The sequence below is a fragment of the Poecilia mexicana genome, unplaced genomic scaffold (assembly GCF_051168715.1).
Source record: "Poecilia mexicana isolate PSO_F unplaced genomic scaffold, ASM5116871v1 scaffold_16, whole genome shotgun sequence".
Classification (NCBI taxonomy): Eukaryota; Metazoa; Chordata; class Actinopteri; order Cyprinodontiformes; family Poeciliidae; genus Poecilia; species Poecilia mexicana.
In genome coordinates, this window is record NW_028263385.1 from 24,242,370 (window position 1) to 24,256,109 (window position 13,740).

The 13,740-nt window shown below is 41.1% G+C and overlaps 1 protein-coding gene across 2 annotated transcripts; it reads right to left on the reverse strand.

The window, feature by feature from the left end:
* Positions 1 to 289: 289 nt before the first annotated feature.
* trmt11 (tRNA methyltransferase 11) lies at positions 290 to 13,172 on the reverse strand. 2 transcript variants are annotated; one of them, XM_014989203.2, is made up of 13 exons: positions 13,030 to 13,172; positions 12,367 to 12,432; positions 12,151 to 12,224; positions 11,987 to 12,068; positions 11,811 to 11,903; positions 11,579 to 11,713; positions 11,067 to 11,223; positions 10,903 to 10,983; positions 10,662 to 10,826; positions 9,936 to 10,008; positions 9,663 to 9,797; positions 6,176 to 6,296; positions 290 to 2,437 (listed from the first exon to the last, which is right to left on the reverse strand). In XM_014989203.2, exons 1-13 carry the CDS (start codon positions 13,105 to 13,107, stop codon positions 2,297 to 2,299), a joined length of 1,401 nt encoding a protein of 466 aa, XP_014844689.2. In that variant the 5' UTR covers positions 13,108 to 13,172; the 3' UTR covers positions 290 to 2,296. The 2 variants fall into 2 exon arrangements, with proteins under 2 accessions (XP_014844689.2, XP_087869845.1); XM_088013719.1 differs by having other exon boundaries at positions 13,037 to 13,100.
* Positions 13,173 to 13,740: the final 568 nt, after the last annotated feature.

Here is a 13,740-nt window from a genome sequence, read left to right on the forward strand (position 1 = left end):
ATGAACAGTACAAATGGGCGAGAAACAAGCAAAGAGCATTGAGCTACTGTTACCATGTTTACCAGGTCATACTTTGATCCCAAGCTTTGAATGTCCCATCTGAAGTCATGGAAACATTCCTCTTATCGTTCTGTAATATAAGCATTTCTGTAAAAGATAAATCCACCCATGCATGAAGGTGTCAATTTCAGAGAAAGGACGTCTTTTTTGGTTGGTACCGATTCAGCTCATGTTTATGTGAACCTTGGTAACAAGACGTTTGAAACAATGATCTCAAACACATAAAAACTGGTTTTGAAAAGGACTTTAATGCCTCGATTCCACTGAGCGGAACGGTCAGTGAGGTTCGGCTAGTTTATGGTCCGCCACATTCAGGAGAGCATTTCCACCACCTGTTGAATTCTCACTGGGCAGGTGGGTTAAACCCAAAACGCCCAGTGAGATGAAGAACGTAATAATTCAGAGCAAACGCAGGCAGCTGAGTCCTGCATACACAATGCCACTTAAATTCACAGTTTGGAAGTAAATATAAAATATTCTTTGAAATAAATCACTGCTTTCTATTTTAGTCTTGTCAAATTGTTAATGAAGACTGTAAATAAAAATGTTTTAAATAATTGTCTTACTGTAACTTTTCGTAGATTTCTAAAGGGTCCATTGGGTTAAAAACCCAATGAAACTTAAGAAAACTTAAAAAGTTCATATTTTATTCTAAAACATATTTAATGAGCTTAATGTCCAACTATTGTCACTTCTACAGCAGAATGTTTGCCCACTATGAACACTATATAAATAGAAAAAGAAAATAATTAAAGCCGACATTGGTAATTATCAGCCAAACAAATGGTTACGGTGTGTGACTATTGTGAACAATTCTGGCTTCAAGCTTCTGGATTGTCACTGAAAGACATCAAGAAACTGCTCTACTGCAGCGAGTGTCCAGCGTAAAACAAAACCAGATCTTGCGCGAGTATAAACACATTCACAAACAGAATTTCCTCAACGTCTGGACAGCATTACGTGGTGTGTGGAGAGGACCCCGCCCCCGCCTCCCTCCACACATCCCCTCGCCCTAATTATCGTCTGCATCATTGGAGACCGAGCGCTTTCAAGGACTCGTTTTATCACTAATGTGGCGGCAGCACAAACGCAGCGCCGCTCAGCCACAGTGACAGGACGACTTTCTGCAACATGAAATCTACAACGACACGACCGATAAGAAGAGCATAAGAGGAGGCTTTTTTTAATGTAACATTTGATTTTACATGATGATGATGATGATGATGATAATGATGATGATGATGACGGATAACAAAAGGCCGCTGTGGGAACTATAAGCAGTGTTCACCACAAATGAAGGGGAGCTGAGTATCATGTGATGGCGCTTTGAACTCTCCCCATGAAGTCGGGAGAAGAAGGAAGCGCAGCGGAAATGCAGAGACCCAGCCGATAAACAGACAGACGGGGTAATGTTGTCGAAGGCGTGCCCAGTCGCCGTGCCAACAGGAACAGGGCGTTGGGCAGCGTATGAACCGTGGCAGGAAAACAACAGGAGCTGCTCACCAAATGTATGGGCAAGTTCTCACTAATAGCTTAGCATTAGTATTAGCGTGGCTTGCTTTACTTAAAAAGCGATCCCTGGCGGAACCAACTCGAGAGCACAGAGACTTAACTGTGAGATTTCCAAAAAGCTGCCAACATTTCCAGACGCAGCCTGTTTAATGGCTTGCAAAGGCTGAAATCTCAAAAAGACAAGACTAAGAAACAGCAACTTTTAGTTCAGTCTTCCTGTTGTTTGTTTAAAGTCCTGCTCTCTCTCGTTCCCACACAGCCTGAATGACATGACATAGAAAACGTTTGTTTCCTTTCGATTAACTTATTATATCTCGGTACTTCGTCCAACTTCTTAATCACCTAACTAGCAGCATCCAGACTGAGTGTTGTTCTTACCACATCCTGGGAGCGCCGCGATATGATTAGTGTACACATCAAAAAAAAAGATCAGGTTTCTGAGTTTCTGATTTCTCTGTACATCTCTAACAAAGCGATAAGAGATACTGTATTTATTTATGTTAGATCATTTGCAAGATCTTAGAATTCAATTTATAATTATAAGCTAGTCATTATATTAAAAAATGATTTTTTTTGTCACTTTATTGACATTTTTTTGTCCTTTTATTAGCAAAGTAGTACAAATAATAGCAACATTATTAAGATCAAAGATAACCAAAATTAAAAAAGTTTTTTTTTTTTAAACTCAAAAAAGATTCCTTGCTATTTTAGGGCCTTTGTGTCTTCACTTTCCACTGACGTCTGATTTTGTGTCGTCCTTGGCAGACCTTTTGTTTAGTCCGCTGAAATACTTCTCTCTGAAGGCGTTGTGTCCCTGGTAGGGGATGAAGCGGGGGTCTGAGAGATGAGCCAGGCTGTCCAGTTCCTGTAGAAAAAAACAACAATATCTGGGCTATTATTGTGCTTAACATGTAACCGTCAAGCCTAAGTTCAAGCAACTATTTCACAAATCTGTATGAAAAAGGACAAAGAGGTGTATAACAGGTGGTAATTTTGTTTTTCCTCTTAAGAAAAAAAAAAAGAGAAACAATGTGTAGTTTCCCGTGTTTACATTCTAAATGCATGACTAAATTATATCAACTGTTTCCTCCTTATAAAGACGTTTGTGTTGGCTGGAAGCTAGCTGCTGATCTGCGGAGCCATCGGGGGAGGAAGAGGGATGCTGGGAAGAGGAATAATGAGGTGAGTTGAGCTGGAAGTGCTGTAATATGTTTGTACCACCTCTCGTTTGCTCGCAGACGCTGCCAAGCAACCTGGAAACATTTTCCATGATCATTCAGAGGAAACAACCTCACCATGAACCCAAATTAAAGAGCCCATATTATGCTCAATTTACAGTGTGCAGTGTTATTTTGGCAGTCCACAGAGAGAGTTTACCTCCTTTAATGTTTGGGGGGGCGGGGAGGAAATAAAAATAAAGCGGTTTTGCTGTTGCACATCTTCTCACCAATTAATAACATTCTTTGTTCCTAAAGGCCAAAAAAAAACATAATTTGCCTCCCTAACATTATTAATGGTAAAAAAAAAAACAAAAAAAAAAACAACTGTATGATAAAGAGCACAGTCACAACCTTGTTGTGTTTAATATTCACTATTGTGTTATTGTTTGCATTTTCTTAAAAGTGCAAACAATAAAATTCAATGGCAGGACAATATCTCGAAAAGGTGTTATCGTAACAATCTCGATAATATTGCCGTCTTCAACGCATAAGCAGACTCAGACCTGACTCTAAAGGAAGCTGAAATGCTAAAGATGAGTCAGGTAGTTTGGAAAGGAAATGGCATCAGCAAGAAGAGATGGTAATTGTTAGTCCAAATTAATTTAGTTCATTCAGCGTTCACCGGTGGTTTCCTATTGCTGGTGATTCACGGCATCCTGCAGTCACACTCAGTGTGTAAAAGAGCAGCAGCATTATGGCTGCGGCAGCATTATCAAGTACAGCCAGTAAAATGAAATGACGTGGAGCAAAGCTTCCTGTTTCATGGTGAGTAAAACTAGAAATCAGCAGGAATTATGAAACCCTTTCCAAAAACAAACAAAAAAACACTCGTTTTTTGTAAAGAAAGAAAAAAAAACGACTGTTGCTATAGATTTAGACAAGTCACAGAAGAAAAGCTTGGATTCAATGCAAAAGATGGCGAAAGTAACGATGACGCCATCTTGTCTTGTGGGAAAGAACAGCATCGCCATCCCAAAAACAGTGCGCACATTTATAAAATTACCAAGAACAGTTTGAAAAGAAATAATTGCTCGAGTTTACATTCTGCAGATCCATAAACATATTCAGGCATTTGGATGGAGTCTCGCTTCTGCAGACACCGATTACGATGCACAAAATGCAAAAAGTAAGGAAAATGTTGTTTTTATCAAAACTTATGTCATCACTGTAATTTTAAACCAACAATAATGCCATCACATGGTTTTCAAACATCGTACCCTCCTGGAGATGGCTGCCAAGTTAGAAATAACTTTAGTGTAAGGTATATTTTACTTTATTTCTCCAAAGAATAAAACCCTATTTTACCAAGCTTTTCAGCGTTACTTCTCTCAATCTCTCGAGGAGCGTGACATCACTTCCGCTCTTAAATTTGGTAGTATTTGGTTGTTGTTGTTTTTATTAAACTGAGCTGAAATAATGGTTAACAGTTCATTTCTGAATTTGCAGAAAACCAGCAGCTGAAAATGTAAATCACAGTTGAGTGTTTTTGTCACTGGACGAAGCAAATTCAGACTTTTTTTTTTTTTTTATCAATATGCTACTACTGAAAAAAGCTACAAGCTTAGCAGAAGAAGCCCGTTTCAGCTACTGGATGGAAAATGTCAGTATTGGCGGATATTTAAATTCATTTACAGAGAGCGGGCTGGAAACTGACATTTCTAAATCAAACGAATCTTTTTCCGACTAGAAATCAAATGTTGAAAGGAATAAGGCCATGTCATTTACCACAGAAACACAGAAAGAGCGTGAACACACACGCACGCACACACGTCAAAGTGAAGCAAACATTTGCTTGGGAAACATCAAGCTGGGAAGCCTGATTAAAGCGTGCAGATAGGAGCACTCTGAAAGCCATTTGGAAAGAAAAGAAAAACGCAACCTGAGACAGATACCGCTCAGATAACATCACACAACTCTGTGTTTGTGTGCGCATGTTATACAGCGCCGTTCATGGGAGCAATTTTGTGGGTTTTGAAGTGGACTGGATGTCAGATCCAAAGACGGATTGTTTTCCATACGACGTGTGATTAAGCCATTTAGGGTTCCAGTATAAAAGAAATGAGCCAATCACAGCCAGATGGCGAGGATTTGCTGCAGACAGAAATACAGACACCGTCACTTCCAGCGGGATGTCATGTGAAAACAAACACGCGTGCTGCATACGCTCGTCCGGAACATGCTCACACGGTTACACAAACGGAGCACTTCTGTAAAATACAATGACTGCATTAAGGAACGGAGGGGGTGGCACACACGTGTTTTCACTTCGCATACATGTTTCTGATCGAGCACACACACCTATATACATACACACACACAAACATCAAACATTTCTGCTGCTCACACGATGTTAATAAGTAATAATATGATCATCTGTAAAGCAAAGACATAGATATAACACGGCTGCACTTCCAGAACAGGAAAAAAAGCAAAGTTAGAACCAAGCAGGTACAGCAAAGGAACGGATTTACTTGATTATCTCAGTGACACTTTACCTGACATATCAACCGCCATGAAGCTGAGGGCGTTTTCATGAATGTTTACGACTGTTGTCATGAAGTGTCATTTGGTAAACAATGACACTTTTAATGCAAAGTTGGATTAAAAGTCCGTTAAAAGAGTCAACTTTGCATTAAAAGTGTCATTATTTACCAAATGACACTTCATGACAACAGTTGTAAACATTCATAAAGACTCTTTTGTATTCATGTCATGTCAGTCACACCCTGTTAAATAAAGTGTTTCTATCTTATTAATGAATCATTTGACTTGACTGGGGCTCATCATATCAGCCCTTCTCCATTTGACAACTGTGAATCAGAGGTGACAGCCCGTAATCTTTGCAGAAAGGACCTAAAAATAAAAAGTTGTTTTGAGATCACAAACAATTTAACATCCTTTTCTATATTCTGCACCAGGTTTGTTGAATTAAAATGTAAGGTAGTTTTATGACTCCCGTAAATGATATTTACCAGATGGAGGTCATTTGGAGTCATTTCAGCATTACAGGACTCGTCGTTTGTCTCATTCTGTGAGATTAAACTGACCCAAACCAGGGATAGAAATCTAAATAAGTATTTCAAATTATACTGGCGTACCAAACTGAATTATGCGCACGATCAGAAGCCATAAAAATATTTAACAACATGAGCAAGGGCAAATCGACCCGCTGCGGTTTGACTGCGCTGGAACACGCTGGGTCTTATTCATCCGTTCCTTTTTTTTTTTTTTTTTTTTTTTTTTGCTTTATCCAACAAAAAGATTTACAAAAAGCATCGGACCAGCAACTCCTCGTATTCCAACTAGAAAAACATCGGAATTTTAATTCCCATAAACACTTCGGATTTCCAGCTTTCGGGCTGACATTTTCCGCCAGCACTTACCTCTGGCTCCTTAATTTTTTCCATGGTGATTAGTCGCCGTGACGTGTGGCTGGAGAGCGTCTGCTCGCAGTTACTGATGAGGAGAAGGCAAGGATGAAGAGGAACCATCTCCTCGCAGTACCTGGGAAACGGACAACAGGACACATTCAGCAAGGTGCTCGTCCTCCGAGCAGAGACACAAAGGAGTGGACTGATTCAGAGTACATTTAAGTTATGAAAAGAAAAACTGAATGACTGGAAACATTTGAGTTACTGGACTAAGGAAGGATTTACAGCAAAGGCCTTATTTTCTCTGTGTTGCTCTCTTTCTCTAATAAACACCATCTGCTCCGGCAGTGCAGTGAGATCACAGCTTGTAAGCTTGTGAAGGTTTTGTTGGGTGCAAAGAAGAAGGTGGAAAAAGTGAATCTGAGCTGACAGGTTGACTGCTCGCTCCATCATCACCAGGCCAGTCCACGCTAAGGCCTATTAACCGAGCATGATGTATGCGTTTGCGCGTTTGTGTCAAGTAGGACTTTCTCCACACCGCCACCGGCGTAGCGACAGTCCCGACAACTCATAAGCCAGATTTCGACGTCACCGTTTCGCCCCGTTTCCTTGGCCGCACGTGGGACTCGCCACTGATGGGGATGTTTGGTTGCTATGGGAACGGCTGGTGATGCAGCCAAAGGATAAACCTGCGCTGCCTATCAGAAAGAGTCAATGCGGAGAGAGGAGTCCGACCTACTTTTTTTTTCACCCCCCCAATCAGGCTTCTGGGTTTGTGTAAATAACAAAGTCGTTAAAAACAGTTCTGCTCTCAGAGGTTCTTCTCCAGTCAAACTCATTTATTAGCATCCTGAGTTAACCAAAGGAGCGTAAGAATGATTGCCTATTTAAAGTTTCGTTGTTAACTTTTGCTTCCTCATGCATTAAAATGCTCCTTCACACTGCACTGAGACATGCCAATAAATATCATCAGAACAATCTTTTGCTCCTTTACAGCTTTGAGCACAAACAAAAGTTTGTGGTGAGTTCTTGGTGGTTCAATATTATTATTTGTAATTATAGGCACTGAGAGCGTTGCACTATGTTCGAATCATTGTGCAGGAGGGCACGCTGGATGCACTCTGTTTGGAAAACCCCCTTCACCTGCATCTTCTCATTAACTTATTAAAGTCCAGATGGCGTTTCCTCCCCTACAGCGAGGCTGAAACTGCTGATGAAGGAGCAGAAACCCCCAGCGCTTTTTGAGATTGGAGCAATTTTGGAATAAGGAAACAACTCGATGCAGACCTGAAGCCCATTTCAGTAGCGCTACGGCAGGACGGCTGGGAGGAGCAGAAGAAAAAGTTCCTTACTAAGTACTAAGAGTGCAGCATGGCCATGATTATCTTTAAACTGGCATTAGGCTTTACAGAGTTGTTGTTTTCTAGCCACGTCTGAACAGCCTTTCGAAGTCCTGGAGACTGTGTGGCGGTGTTCATCCAGTGTGAAGGCGACTTAAGTCCTTGATCTGTTTCACAATTTCACTAAATGTTTCTTAAAGGATTTGCTATGCGTGACTTCCAGGACCAAGAACCGGTTAATCAAAATAGAAAAAAAAAAATCCTCAAACATCATTCTTTACACAAGTTTTTTTCCTAACAATGCACCATTTACATCTTGGCTTTGCGTATTTATGTTGCAGCTGGGTAACTTTATGGCAGAGATGACGGATGCAACATCATCCATCTTTATCCTTTTCTCTACTTCATTTATTATTTTTCAGGGGCAAAAATGGAGGAAAGTCGAAGCAGTTCAACAAAGTCTAGACGCTGTCTTGGTGAAAGGACTTCATGTCACCTGTCATCACACACACACACACACATACACACTTACAGCTCTTTATTGTCATGAAGCGGCCAGACGTGGTTCTATCATGGCCACAGATTCATGCTTGCATATGTTGGTTGGAGGGGGCGATTGAAACCTGATAGGGTTCCCCGTAGAGCCTCCAGATAGGGCCCAGGAGACAGGCTACGTCTGGCCTTACACACACACACACGCGTGCGCGCGCGCACGCAGACACAAACATTCTCAAAACACAAAGGTCAGCCTGCAGACCGTAGAGACAGATAATTCATATATCTGTCCTGCCTACTCGGCCTCGCGTGTTTATTTTGGCACAGGCCCGGTTGCCGAGGACTGATGGGATGACGTGTGAACATGATGGCACAAACATTAGCTCAAGTGCAAGACCACACACGCTCACGCATGTATAAAAATCCATACATGCAAACTGCTATTACCTTTTATGCTGAATGTTCTCCCTGCCTCTTCCGAAGCTGCACGATGCGCGATTATCTCATCTCCTCCGAAACCTTATAATCAGCGCTCAAAAAAAAAAAAAAAAAAAACTGCAGGCCCTTTGGGCTTTTCCTGCCCAGAAGGGCCGTTGATGCTGCAGCCTGTTGTGGTTCGCACCTTTACAGCTGAACACCTGCACTCCTTCCCTTTGCTGCGTCGCACGGCGCTTCTAACAATGATGGACTTTGTTTCAGAGGAGCCATCTTGCTCAGACAGCCTATAAAGCGGCTCGGCGGTGTCAGTTGTGGTTTGCCGAGGCCCAGCTGTACTGCTGGAAACACCTCGACACACCTGTACATTATTTTTGCGCAGACACTGTCATTTATTTACACGTGTGACTGGAGAGTGATCGTGACTCCACTGAAGGGCATGATGGGAAAACTACAGAGAAAGCCTACGGAAAGTCCTTTGTGATACACGGCTTTATTTTTAGTGCTTGTGTGACATCTACTTTATCATAACGGGAAAAGTGAAGAGCTCGTGTAAACTTTGTGCGCAAAGCGAGCGAGAATCAAGCAGTCTGGGTTTATGATACGAGGCTGCCCCCTACTGGTAACAAGTTTTATTGTTTTTCAAAACAACATTTGAGATACATTTTCATTTTTACGAGCTTGTAAAGCTCAAATATTAATTCAAGTTGGCTTAAAGAAGAAATACTCAAAATAGTTTAAAGTGCACAGATGATTTGATCGTAAAAAAAAAAATCTGTCACACTTTACCTGATAAGCTAAATGTGACCTGTTTCTCTTTCTGTTTGATAATGCTACATGTTATAAACTTGTCTTCATCTACTAATAGTTCCTTCATATTATCACTTGAAAAAGTTGATAAGTCGTTTCCCCCCGGTCAGGATTAGCTCATAAGCTTTTGTTGTTTGAATTTTTCAATGCCTGCTGTGCTTAATTTTTTATTTTTTTTGTAAAGGTTTCTGTTGCCCTCATTGTGTATAAATGATGTTCTATGAATAAAGACGGCTTAACAGATTTTGCTTTTACGTGGTTGCATTTTCATGGACGCTCTACTTCCATCTGTTAACCACTGACTTTCACATAACAAGCAGTACGATCTCTCTTGACCGAAGAGTTGGAGCTGTGGACGTCCTGGGAGCTGAACTGGCTGTGCGTCGTTATTAGCGGATGAGACCGTGTGTGTTACTCACTCTGGCCTGTGTACAGGCAGCCAATAGACAAGCCTCCCACCCAAGACAAGATGGTGGGCAGCGAAGCTCAACAGATCCGTAAAGATGTCACTCAGGTGGTACGCCTGTGAGACAGGTACGTGGGACTCCGAGTATCTGTGGAAGAGATTCGCGAGAACGAGGGTTCAAGTCTTGATGCAGAAAACTTTAAAAAGAAATGTATTTATTTGTACATAAAACTAATAAGTTAAAGTCAATTTATTTCTTGTATAATAGCATTTTAGTGCAACTTACAGCCCATCAGGGGATTTAATAATGTCCTTATGGGAGCCAGTCCTTCTGGTTGACTCTCTAATCCCATATGGAGCTGGAAAAAAAAAAAAAAAAAAAAAAACATATGAAAAGGGACATAGTAAGCAACAAGAAAGCAAAAAGTTACATAAATTAATAAATATATATATTTTTAGAAGATCAAGAAAGATCTTCTAAAACAGCTCAATATCTTCCTGTTAGAAAAGAAGAACACGACCGATTCGCAGATTCCGGTAGGAAGTTGCGAGATTTTTGTTTTTAATTGAAACGCTCAACATACCACTGCAAAAACATCAGCCCCGCAGCATCACACATGGTCCGACGTGCTTAACTGTGAGTCTGAAGAATTTTCCACTTTAATCCTTTTTTTTCGAGTGTTTATCGTCAAATTAGAAAAAAAAAAATTTCCAAGGTGTTTAAATGGCCGCTTGCATATTAAAAGGATTCAGACACAATATAGTTACAGCAGAAATGTTGTGGTACAGGCCAAGCCTCTCAAAAAAATTAATAAATAAGTAAAAATACAGAAGTATTTGTTTTGTTAAAAGCTGAAACACAATGAATTAAAGGCAATGCCAAGTAAACAAGTTATAAGCAGCGATATCAAACGTTTCCTCCTACTTGTTGTGTTTAATCTTATTCTTTCTGACCTGGACTAAGCGACTTCTAAAATTCTGCAACCTTTGAACGAATGAACAGAGAACCTACGGTCAGTGACGATGGCGTCAAACAGAGCCGCCTTCCTCCACACCGGCTTGGACGCGTCAGACACCATCACGTCCACGTACATGTCCTCTTTTCCGTACTGCCGGAGGTTGGCTCGGATGTTCTCATCGGGACCTCGCCACTTCTGGTTTTTACGACTGGACCGGCCTGGAGTGCAAGACAAAAGACGCTGTCGATGCACAGAGAGAAGATGCGCTAACTGCAGCTGAGGGAAGAGCCGTACCTTTTCCGTGAATAGTGTTGTAATCGATGTCTGTTCCACACACGTACGCTCCAAAATGAGAACACGCAACCAAAAGGCTCCCTGCGACCGAATGAGGGAGGCTGTGAAGGGCATTTCCTCACCCAGTCTCTGTCCAAAGCTGCATGCTTCAGAGAGGATCTTACCTGTGCCTACGAATGGGTCAAAAACAAGATCGTTGTCTTTGGCCTTTGCGTGGTTGGCCATGATGAACGACAGGCCAGCGTCCATGCTGGTGTTCCCGATGAAATGTCTGTTCTTCACACTGTAGGAGCGAATCAGTTCCCGCTGACCGTCTGCTATCTGAGGCACAGGTATGGAAATGAAATCACATTAACACTTATCGTAGTTCAATGCAAAAAAAAAAAAAAAGGGTAGATTAATCCACAGCACCTTCCAAAAGTATTCATTCCTCTTGAGTTTTTTTTTTTTTTTTTTTTTTTTTGCAACCACAAACTTGAATATATTTTACTGTAATTGCAGCGAAAGACAGAACGTCTTGGCTCAACACCAACATACGTCGTACCTTTTACATCTGTAAAAATGTGAAAAACCTATTTATCTTTCCCTTCCACTAAACAATCCTTCATTGAAGTTTGCGGTTGTGATGAGACAACAGTTGAAGAGCTAATATTTTTGCAAAGTTTCTATTTCTCACCCATCTGCCGAAGTAGATGTAGTTGGGATGCTCAGGGATGTTGTTGGGGTCGGTGCCATAGTCCTCCAACAAACAGAAGATGTGCTGAGGGTTCTTCAGGCTCACGGTGCCTTCAAAGGGAAGATAGTCCAGGGCCTAACGAACAGAGCAGGATAAACACGGCATTAATACGATATGCGACCTCTGAATGTGAAAGTAAACCATCCATCTCCACTCTCAGACAAATACTCACATCAATCCTTTTAATTCTGTCCTCAAACAACAATGTTTTATTGAAAGTGTAGACGTTTATTCTGTACGAAGAGCCTTTCTGCATGTACGGACTCTGTAGCGAAATCAAGGAGGATAAAGGAGATCAGAAGTAGAGTTGCTAAGGGTAAACTGTGCTTTATACCAAAGGTAACTCACCATTTTCTCTGGTGGGTAGTTTAACAGGGATGTCCTGAGTTCACTGTGCGTTCGTCCATGGCCCCAGAGCTCAAAAGCAGACCTGGGAGGACAAGATGGGGGGCGGGGAGTCACAATTTTTTTTCCTCACTAAAGATCTATGCAAGCAGAAATAACACACTTACTTTGCACAAACAGATCTGGCCATCACGGTGCAAACGTCTTCCTCCGACAAGCAGTCCAAGCACCAGAAAGGAGACTAAAAACGACAGGAAATAAACATACCGACTGTGAGGACGATGAAAAGATGCTCTAATTTAAATCCCATCCAACCATCTGTTGACCTGCAAAACGTTAGCCAAAAAAAAAAAAAAAAAAGTGCAAACATGGTGACCTCTGACCTGCTCTTTGAAGTCTCCGCATGGATGGAATGGTTTCAATCGGAGAGCCAGCAGAGACTTAATCTCCTATTAGAATCAGGGCATAAATGAAGAATATGTCAAGGGGTCATTAATTTAACAGAGATCATGAATCAGATTTCTGATTCAAATCAGAGAACAACATAGACGATAGAAAAAGACACCAAATAAATTCCCTGTAGTTTGTAAAATCTGGCCAAAATCTGGCAAGTGACCCTCTGTCTTTAACACACCAACCTTCCCCCTTTTACAGTCTGCCAGATTCCTCCACTCTGACATAAAACAACTTGAAACTTTAGAAAAAGTTGCACATAGCCTTCAAGAAATGCTTACGGTTTGCTAAGGTTTCTCTAAAGGCTACAGATTAAGTTCAACTGTCAGGAAATGTTCTATAAAGTTTAAATCAAACAAGTTGAAGAAAACTTTCAGGGAACTTTTCCGCATTGCTCTGTTAAACTGTTCCAAAGCTCACACTGAATAACTTTTATCGATTCATTCCAAGACATACTAACATTCCTGTTACATTAGCATTAAGCTACCATATTATAATACCACAATATAATAGAGTGGAGCGGGTCATATACCAACAACCTGTAAAAGATACCGGAAGCTAAACAAACAATAAGGAAATAGTTTTATCGTTACCGGTAACCTAAAATCCAGATGGTCATGGGCCAGATGGAAGAGATATTGGAGGCATGATTTGCTACCGGAGGCGGCCATGGCTAGTGCGGGTTCAAAATAAGTCCGGTTAGAAACAGAAACATGCACAAAAGGTGCCGCTTGGAGGTGACAATGTAACCATAAAAGGCAGAGTTATGTGCACTCGGTTTTTAAATATATTCTCTCTAATATGTAGAAGTTACTGAATTAGTTTCTACATTTTAATGGTTGTAGTCTTTTGTACCATTATAAACCGTGTACCTAATTCGGAACATTTATTAATCTACAATAATTAATTTATTTTTTTTTAAAAGAACCTTATAAATCAAATATACGCAACTTTTACTTGCTTTACGGGGCGGGAAAGATTCCCTCCTCTTCACTGTACTTTAAATAAGCTTTAAGCTATTTCATGACCAACAGATAAGACGCTTTTCACGGCGGTCTGTGATTGGCTGCAGGGAAGTGTCCTCGTCCCCACTGGCGGGGACAGATGTCCATCAGATGGGCTTGCGTGTGGATCTGATGCATCCGCTGTGCTGCGGCTGTCAGCAAAACTGCAGACCTAATAAACCACATCAGATGAAGAACCGGGAAGTACCGAAGTTCGGCTGCATGTAGAAAGGTTTCAGCCGGTCAGGTGAGGTCTGAATGTGTCATCTGAAAGTTGGATAATCAACTCTCTGAAGTTTT

Bases quoted from the DNA above. Each gene is read 5' to 3' on its own strand.
- trmt11 (XM_014989203.2), bottom strand. From the start codon at position 13,107: ATGGCCGCCTCCGGTAGCAAATCATGCCTCCAATATCTCTTCCATCTG. The intron at 10,827-10,902 runs GTACGGCTCTTC...CTTGCACTCCAG, and splicing joins CAACACTATTCACGGAAAAG to GCCGGTCCAGTCGTAAAAAC. The intron at 10,009-10,661 runs GTAGGTTCTCTG...TTTTTTTTCCAG, and splicing joins TGACGCCATCGTCACTGACC to CTCCATATGGGATTAGAGAG.